This window comes from Puntigrus tetrazona, chromosome 13 (genome assembly GCF_018831695.1).
Source record: "Puntigrus tetrazona isolate hp1 chromosome 13, ASM1883169v1, whole genome shotgun sequence".
Lineage (NCBI taxonomy): Eukaryota > Metazoa > Chordata > Actinopteri > Cypriniformes > Cyprinidae > Puntigrus > Puntigrus tetrazona.
In genome coordinates, this window is record NC_056711.1 from 5,054,408 (window position 1) to 5,064,149 (window position 9,742).

Sequence of the window (9,742 nt, forward strand, 5' to 3'; positions counted from 1 at the left end):
CAGGTCACGTGACACACTTGTTGAGCACGCTAGCAGTACAAACACCAAAACATGAACGAGTCCTCTCTGTTAACCCTGTAAAGCCTCGTATAACGAAAATATTTATGCGAAAATATTTGTTTATTTAATGGAGTAGTTTTAGAAACCTTTAGGCATTTCCTATTTATTTATTTTTTTATGTTTGCATATGTTTTTTTGTTGAATAATATTTCATGAGCCATACATTTTTTATTAGAAATATGCTATTTATATAACAAAACGGCAGCTACACTTCCGAGACAGGATCAGATTTATTAATAAAATTGTCAGTTGTCACTCATCTCCCAAAAATCACACCAATATAATGATTTTTTTAAAAAAGCTTTATAATCAGAGCTCTTTCATTTGTAAATGTGGGGGACAAGATACATAATGCAATGCAGTATGCATGACTGAAACGTTAAATTGTATCGTCACGAAATAAATAAATACATTTTTCTTTTCTTTTTCTTCTTTTTTTTAACCAAAAAAGTATGAACTATCTATCAGAGGGCGACATGAAAATTGTGTACAACGATGCTTTCACAAAGTTTGATCTTGTTGATAATTTAAAGGCCTTGGAAATGCATCGATGCGATACAGCAGGGTGCCCAGGGTTTAGATGCATCTTGAAAACCCGAGCCCAGTCCTCACGCGTCTACTCTACACTTTACGGTAGCGGCCGCGGTCCGGTATTGAGTTACGGGGCGTTCTTCCAATATCTGACTTTTAAATTCTGCTTGTAGTCTTGGACGCGAATATAGGATAACGGAGAAGGAAAATGACGATGCAAAGAGCACACGTTTGTGCCGCACTAATACTTTGCTTTGCACGTGCCTGTTTTTCGTCTGAAGATCAGACAGTTAATTATAACGTTACCGAATCTGAATCTAATGAGTTAAAGTCAATATTAAATCTGGCTGAGAGTGTTACTGAGGGTTTGGACCCAGCAAGAGCCGACGAAGACCACGCTCAGAGGAATACCAGTGGAGATGGAGAAGAGATGAACAAAGAGACCCGAGGAGCAAAAGCAGGCGAGTTGAGTTCATGATCAGTCTGGGAGTATATATACATTCAGAACGGCTTTCTTTAAACATCCTATGGCACGCCGTTATAACATGCCTAAAAATAACAACCATGAGTCCGTTTATGACCTTTTTACTACTTAAGTAAACGATCAGTAATGTTTGTAAGGGATTGAACATAAAAGAAGATATTTAGAGAAATGTCTCAGTTTTTTTTTTTTTTTTTTTTTTTTTTTTTTTGAAAAAAGTGACTTTGTCTAATGTTTAGTAATATTTAGTCACTGTTCATTATTCAGTAGTGTCTGGTGTCTATTCAGTACATTAGTGTAGCACATACTTATTCACTTAATGCCAGTCGTTTTGTGTTTTACTTGTGTTGCAAAAGTTTGTTCTTTTTCCTGATGGCATCTGTTTAATATCAGGCTCTATACTTAAGGGGAAATTAGGTCAAGAATTTGTGGGAATCCAGGAATGCTTAAGCAACAAGCATTATGCTGATTCAGCAGCCTTTGTTTTGAGCAATAACTGTGAATCAAAGGGACATTCGCACGCTCAGCGTTCCTGCATTCCCACCAGAAGAAGATGTTTACTTCTGGAAAGGTTTCGGAAGGGGGAGAAAATTGCTCCCTAAACTTCTAAACACTGCCAGGCTCCTCCCTGGGAGTCTTAAATATGTTTTTTTTTCTCTCTCTCTCAATCTCACTTGATCAGATTGTCCACCGCTGGGTTTGGAGTCCCTGAAAGTCTCCGATGATCAGCTGGAGTCATCCTCGTATTTCAGCGTTGGGCTCGGACCTCACCGAGGACGCCTGAACATACAGGTGAGCCCGCCGCGAGTCTGTTTGAGGAGCCTTTGGAGGTGGATTGGGTGAAGCGTGTAGTGATTGGCGTACGTGTGCTGTGTGCAGTCCGGTCTGGAGGATGAGGATGAGTACGACGGAGCGTGGTGCGCTGGGGAGGAGGATCAGGAGCAGTGGTTACAGCTGAATGCTCTCAGACCAACCCTCTTTACTGGCGTCATCCTCCAGGGCCGAAACTCTATCTGGAGGTCGGTGTGTGTCTTTAATCTACAACCAATCAGCTATAACCGTTTTATACTCAAAATCTGTCGTTTTGTATATCATTATATCAGCCATAGGTGTGCTTACCGTTGATAGGTCGTTTTTATATATGCTATTATTTATGCTTTATTTTTTACTTACTACTTTATTTGATTTGTTAGATCATTTATTACTTCATGTAACTTTCGCAGTTCTCTTTTAAAATATGTAGTTTGGTTTTAGCAACATAGTTGAAAAAAAAACAATAGTGCACTTAATTGTATTGATCGTTTGGTTTTAGTGTGCTTGGAAATGTAAAATTTGTTATTAAAACAAAAATGTTATACTTGCAGATCATGTGACATTAATGAAGTAAAAGGCCACTTAATGTATTCTATGTTTTTTAATCAAGTCAATTTAAATGTATAATTTTATAGCACATTTTAAACCACTGTGTCAGTAATGATTTGTCTTGTTTTAGCAGGAATAAAGCAGATGGAAAGTTCCTGATTATAATTTTTAGCTCTAAATGTAGCATGTTGTTTTGATAATGTAGTTAATATTTTTAAATGTATTAAACTGCAACCTCATCATAAATGTGCAAAATGTCACGCTTAATAAAAATTATAATACATTTATATTTAAATGTAAATTACATGCAGTGTCCGAAAACATTACATTCAGTTTGCACTTAAATAGTCCTATATTATTTATAAGTATATAATTTCTGTAATAAGCGCTTCTGTACTAAGTATGCTTACGCTGACTAAAAGTCTTTTTTTTTTAAGATATATGAATTTCGTTCTTTTCGTCTTGCCAAAATAGTGCTCGTCTTTATTTGTGTGCAGCTTGAACTGGGTCCGCACATATAAGGTGCAGTTCAGTAATGACTCTTCAGTCTGGCGGCCCTGCATGAACGGATCAGAGGAAGCTGTAAGTTTATGTTTTATAAGTAATGGTAAACTACTTCTGCACCACGGTTTTCCGTTTAAGGTTTATAAAAGTAGAGGGGCATATCATTCTTTAAAGCCTATCTTTTGTAAAGCAATGTTGTCCTGCACAGGTTTTTCTGCTCTGGTTGTGTGCTATATTGTTTCTCCTGATGTGAGAATCTCTGTGCAGGTGTTTATTGGGAACGAGGATCTGGAGACGCCGGTTCTGGCTCTGTTTCCCGAGCCCTCGGTGGCACAATACATTCGCATTAACCCACAGACCTGGTTTAGCAACGGCACCATCTGCCTCCGCGCCGAAGTGCTGGGCTGCCCAGTGCCAGGTTCAACATTAACCCACTGCACTTTGAAATATAATTGGGTTTAAGCATGAATATAAATGCATCAGGCTATTTTCTCACATACACTGCCATTCAAAAGTTTGATGCCAGTAAGATTTCTTAATGTTTTTGAAAGAAGTCTCTTATGCTCATCCTACTATAAGGCTGTATTTATGTGATTAAAAAAAAGTTAAAACAGTTCTATTGTGAAATATTTTTACAATTTTGATCCTTTTTGGATGCATGTTAAAATTTGACAAATTCTTGTGATGCAAAGTTGAGTTTAAAGCTTTATTACGTGTAACAATAACTTTATGCACGGTGCGCTTTTAGATTTAAAACTTTGCAGGATGCTTTCGTTCACTTAGAGCTGTGTTACACACTGCATGCAAAGATAGTTTTTTAAAAATAATGGGCACTTTAATGGCAGTGTATTTCTCCACTTTCATAGAATTATTAGCCAAACACCTCAACAACCTTGGGGTTACATCTTACAACACAGGGGTGTATTATTTTGCAGCTTTAAATTATTTAATAGTTAATTCATTAAAAGTGCGGTTTGACAAAACCTGTCTATATGTGTAGATCCTGACAGCTCACATTTTTCTGAGGACGAGGGCGGATCTTCAGACGACCTTGACTTCAGACACCATAATTACAACGAGATGAAGAAGGTTGGGCTGAGACCTTCACATTCATTCTGTTTATTAATGTGAGTGGACTGACAGACATCGCTCTCCCTCTAGTTGATGAAGTCTGTGAATGACGAGTGTCCCAATATCACACGGATCTACACCATTGGAAGGAGCTACACTGGACTCAAACTTTATGTTATGGAAATATCCGACAACCCAGGAAAACACGAGCTTGGTAAGCGCTCACTTTTAAGACCCCGGTGTTATAATAGACCACACACATAATCTGGTGCTCCAGTAACGGTTTCCCAGAGAATGAATTTTTCATGACCATTTTTTTTTCTTTGACACAGATAGTAGATGTTTTCTTCGCTTTTAGGCTCATTTTTGCTTATTCATCATACTTTTATGTAACATGTTGTTGTCACACATCTGCTTTTCATCACTGATTTGGCCAGAATAAACATTCCATCATCGATCAGATTTAGTTGGGGACGCACCAAAAGCATATTGTAGCAGTTTGAATGCTTTAATCTCTCTTTGATCGCGGAAAATGTTACGATTAAATTGTTCCTTGATACTTTAAATGAGAATTTTAGACCAGCCTGATATTATTTCTGGCTGCTGTTTAACTCAGAAATACATCACATGCTTTAACCCTCAATTTACGTTTAACCCTCTAGTTTAACATACATAAACATAATGTGTTGCATATTTGTTGTTTACACGGGTAAAAACGGGTAAAATCGCTGGACTAATCATGGGATACATTTTATTTGAAAACATCTTTTTTTCATAAAGCATTTTTTCTAATTCTTTGAAATCATAAGTGTTCATTGTGAAAACAGTTATATTTAGTCTGTTAAAAAGTACGAGCATGTTTCAAATAGGAATAGATCTGGAGCAAGTAATGTCCAAACAGTTAAAAAGATTGAAACAAATTGGATTTATTGTTGAAAAACATAAATCTGGTTACTGTGTATTCAAAAAAACTGTTCATTTGGTTAATTAGTACTATTACAAAAGACCTGACATCAAATACACATCACATTAAGGTTATTAGTTTGTTTAGGGGTAAAAACCTATCTGTGCCATTCAGAATTAGGCCTAAATATTGATTTGAGTGCATAAAGAATGGAAAAAAGGTTGTGAATGCATGATTTTAAATGAACTCTTTTTCCTAGATAGACATATTTTACTGTTTGTGATAACACTGTGTGCATGTAGGTGAGCCGGAGTTTCGTTATGTTGCCGGGATGCATGGCAATGAAGTTTTAGGTCGGGAGCTTTTGCTAAATCTCATGCAGTACATCTGTCGTGAATATACCCGAGGGAATCAGCGCGTCCTACAGCTGGTGAAGGACACACGCATCCACCTGTTACCATCTATGAACCCAGACGGGTATGAAACAGCCTATGAGAAGGTAAGCTGACACCAAGCACTGATGTGCAAAAAGCATTGAAGTCACAGGTGGTAGAGTTTTTATTATAATTACAGATCACACCTTCTATTTACAGTTAAAGTATAGCGTGATCTTCCACTCTAGTATTTACATTTGCATCTGTTGGTTTCCACAGGGTTCAGAACTGTCAGGCTGGGCTCTTGGACGATACAGCTTTGAAGGCATTGACATGAACCATAACTTCCCTGACCTTAACAACATCATGTGGGATGCTCAGGAGTTAGCCATGGGCAAGAGGAGAGTGAGCAACCATTACATTCCCATGCCAGAGTACTACACCTCGACCGAAGCGTTAGTACGTAAGAACTGTCATTTCTGGACCTTTCATACTGGGCACTTTCTTATAAACGACACTTTGGGTACAGTTGTCTCAATATTTTTCAAAAAGAGCTTATAATGTTTGTGTCGGAAGTGTTAATTGTTTTTAGAGAAGCCAATGAATCCGTCTTGTTTGACAAAGATAGCGGCGGAGCTTTGGGCTCGTTCGGGGGTTTCTATGTACACTCATACCGTTTGCTTTATTTGGACGCAGAGTGAAAAGGAGGTTTAAGTGTCGATTGAACTTTTCAATAGTCTGTTAGTCTGTGCCGTAGAGATGAGGACGCATTGTGCACAAGCAGATCTGAAGAATGTGAGCACTTCCTGTCAGCTGAAGCTCCCTGCGGTGGGGCCCCAGATACAAAAACACAGCAGAGAAAGAGAAGAAAACAGATTAGAAATTAAATTCAAACTTCATCCCGAACGGTGATTGATATGTAATAAAACCAACACAAACGGAGAAGTCTTTTCTGTGGATTATGAGGTTATTATAGGCAGACATTTCACTTTTGTGCTTGAGGAGGGGTTACTGGGGCCAGACTCGCATTGAAACAAAACCCAGACCAAGATCCTAGACTAGACCCTAAACCAGATCCTGAGATAGATGTTTTTTATAGTGTAGATTTAGTTATTTTAGATAGATTAGTTGTTTTTGTGTAGTACACCATTTTATTGTATTTATAGTTGCTTGTTATAGTTTTTTAACAGTTCTTTATTAGTTTTAGTTTATAGATTTATTTTTTATTAATTTTTTACATCTACATATACATGTCAGTCATTTAGCAGTCAAAACCAACAAAACACCAACAACATGCAGGCACTATCACAAGTTATCTTAATGCAGTACAGTTAGCAAAAATATAACAGAATATGGGAAAAAAGAAACCTACTGTTTTATTTAAAGTAAACGGAATAGAAGAAAGAAAGCTAGAGTTAGTTTCTAAAGAAAAACTAGTAGTTAGATGATAAAAATGCAATTGATAGAGGGTCAAGAGTGTGTGTGTGTGTGTGTGTGTTTTAAGTAAAAATAAGAAAGATAAATGAAATTGAATTTGAATAGAGAGTACTAGTTGGAGTTGGAGGGCCAAATAAAGATTAAGATGTGTTTTTTGCCGTTTCTTGAAAATGGTTTCAGCTGTTTGGATTGAGCTGGGCAAGTCATTCCCAGAGGTCGTAAAAAGTCTGTTTTTGTGTAATTGTGTGCCTTTTTCGGATGGCACAGATAAAAGCTTCAAGAGAGCACAAATTTAGGTAAATGACCTTATGATTCTGACCTTTTTTTTCTCAGCAATTTTGGGAGAAAAGCTCAATTGCAAGATATGAACTGTAAAAAATACTGTCCAATTGTTTATGGTCTCTTAAAAAGAGGGAGGTGCATATCAAAGAGCTGCAATTCAGTAAAAACTGAGCACTTTAAGTCATACTCATTATATAATACCTTGAATATGTTTTGATCAACAGCTAAAATAATAACATTTGTGTCCAAATATATAGGTATAATTTTGTTTTGGCAACTAGCTTTTGTAAAATTAATGAAAATATTTTCCTTCAGGTAAGCTTTTTTAATTTTAGTTTCATTATAATAACCCTGGTATATAATATGAATACCTGTGCACATGTTGACGTTTAAGGTTGCTCCAGAGACGCGTGCTGTAATCAGCTGGATGCAGGACATCCCGTTCGTGTTAAGTGCTAATCTGCACGGGGGAGAACTGGTGGTCACTTACCCTTTCGACTGCACACGTGATTGGGTCCCTCGCCAGGACACGCCCACCGCAGACGACGAGTTCTTCCGCTGGCTGGCCACCGTCTATGCGTCAGCCAATCTGGTGATGGCTAACCCAGAGCGGAGGATCTGTCACTCTGAAGACTTCCAGCAGCACAACAACATCATCAACGGAGCCGACTGGCACACAGTGCCAGGGAGTGAGTCAAACAGCGAACACGCATGCATATAGTGTGCGCACGCCTACTCGTATCAGGGCCTTACGTTCCATTTTTGCTTTATTATAGGTATGAATGACTTCAGTTACCTTCACACGAATTGTTTCGAAATAACTGTAGAGCTGTCCTGTGATAAGTTCCCACATGCCAGTGAGCTTCCTGTCGAGTGGGAGAACAACAAGGAGTCTCTCCTGCTGTACATGGAGCAGGTCAGGTGACCGCACAGACTGTGAACCTGCTCGAACACATTTCTATTTTCATCTGCTCTCTCTCTCTCTCTCTCTCTCTCTCTCTGTGGCTTCTGCAGGTGCACAGAGGCATAAAGGGCGTCATCAGAGACAAGGACACTAAAGTTGGCATCGCAAATGCTGTCATTAAGGTCGACGGCCTGGACCATGACATAAGATCTGGTATACCTCTACTTTATTTTAATATAATTGATATATTTAGGATTTATAATTGGTTAAAGGTGCAGTATGTAAGATTGCACACTTCACAGTAGAATTACATTAAAAAAAATGTAAAGATTAAATAAGTTTAGGATTCCTTGTATTTGTTTTGTCTTTATTTCACTTAATATTTAATTTCAGGTACTGTAAAAGTTTTTCTTGCTTTGGTCAATTATAATAAGCCTGTTATACCTCTAGAAATCGCTACATTCAGCTACAGTTGTTGATATTAAAAATAATGATGTTTTCCTTTCTTTGACATGCTTGCAGCTGTAGACGGCGATTACTGGCGTTTGTTGAATCCAGGCGAGTACAAGATAACGGTGTGGGCAGAAGGCTATTTCCCGCGCATCCGGCACTGCTCCGTAGGGTCAGAGCCCCACGCCACCATCTGTGACTTTGCCCTCACCAAGACCTCGCAGGACCGTCTCAAACAGATCCTGGCCAGCGGTGGGAAAATCCCCCGGGACAATCAGGTACGGATCCGGGCCATGAGAATGCGCAAGCTCCGCGCCAGCACCAAGATCCTCAACCGCCGCCGGGAACAGCAGCGGCTCAACAAAGTTAGACGGAAACGAGAAGCCGGAGCATAAAATAATGAGCTTGACTTCGAGATGCTGGGCTGTAAACTAACGGAACGGCTTCCTCCACGCTCCTAAAAGATGAAAATGAGAAAACTGCTCCCCAAAGTCGGTCGAGTCTTATGAATGATTTAAAAGCTACTTATTTTCTCTCTCTGCTGTTCAACATTTGAATGTTTTTTTTTTAAACTCCTAACAGAGATTTCTACAAACGCCTCACTTGTGAGCGAGACTCTGAGATCGTAGCTGGTTTCTACGCTCAGAATGTAATGATGATATTATAATAAAGCTAATAAAAGATTTTACAGAAAGCACCTCTTGGTTTCCTCCGCTGTCTTCATTTGCTGGCATCAGCACTGCATCATTACTGAAACGCAGTAAAACACATTCATATTCATGATGCCTGATAAGCAGCTGTGTACCAGAGGACAACTCTTGCTATCACACATGGAAATTAGACAGTTCATCAAGAAGAAAGGGAAAACTTTCAGAGCTGGATATCTGGATTTAAAATATAGCATTTATCCATTTTCATTAAGATTTGGAAACCAATATATCCGTTTCTGTTCCTGCGGTTATCAGCATAAAAGATCACTCTGTTGCTTTAAAATAAATGTAAATGTAATGTAAAATAAAAACTTAAGTAAATAAAAATAAAAGTTTTTTTTTTTTTTTTTTTAAATGTAGCAAAAAATGTGATTTTTACTACAAGATACTACAACAGTACATCTGTGGGTTTATATCAAATTATCAAACATCAAGTCACTTCAAATAATAATAATAATAATAATACTTCTTCACAATATTGCTGGTTTACTGTGACTTTCAAAAACATTTAAAAAATCCTAATGACTCCAATCCTATGAACGGTATTGTGTATATTATCTAAAACTCTGTCATACGGAATTAATTCTACATATTTTCTATTTCCTATGGATGATGAACACTAGAGTTTTAACAAAATGACGTTTTCCCCCATCCAGCGCTTGACCCGAAGGG

At 38.0% G+C, this 9,742-nt stretch overlaps 1 protein-coding gene across 1 annotated transcript; it reads left to right on the forward strand.

The window, feature by feature from the left end:
* The first annotated feature begins 745 nt into the window (after positions 1-745).
* Positions 746-9,057, forward strand: cpxm1a (carboxypeptidase X (M14 family), member 1a). Its single transcript, XM_043254503.1, has 13 exons — positions 746-1,052; positions 1,755-1,864; positions 1,952-2,091; positions 2,932-3,016; positions 3,206-3,356; positions 3,939-4,027; positions 4,100-4,223; positions 5,216-5,412; positions 5,567-5,746; positions 7,401-7,695; positions 7,783-7,922; positions 8,021-8,123; positions 8,433-9,057. Exons 1-13 carry the CDS (start codon positions 800-802, stop codon positions 8,753-8,755), a joined length of 2,190 nt encoding a protein of 729 aa, XP_043110438.1. The 5' UTR covers positions 746-799; the 3' UTR covers positions 8,756-9,057.
* Positions 9,058-9,742: the final 685 nt, after the last annotated feature.

Bases quoted from the DNA above. Each gene is read 5' to 3' on its own strand.
- cpxm1a (XM_043254503.1), top strand. From the start codon at position 800: ATGACGATGCAAAGAGCACACGTTTGTGCCGCACTAATACTTTGCTTT. The intron at 5,747-7,400 runs GTACGTAAGAAC...TTGACGTTTAAG, and splicing joins ACACCTCGACCGAAGCGTTA to GTTGCTCCAGAGACGCGTGC. The intron at 7,696-7,782 runs GTGAGTCAAACA...GCTTTATTATAG, and splicing joins CTGGCACACAGTGCCAGGGA to GTATGAATGACTTCAGTTAC.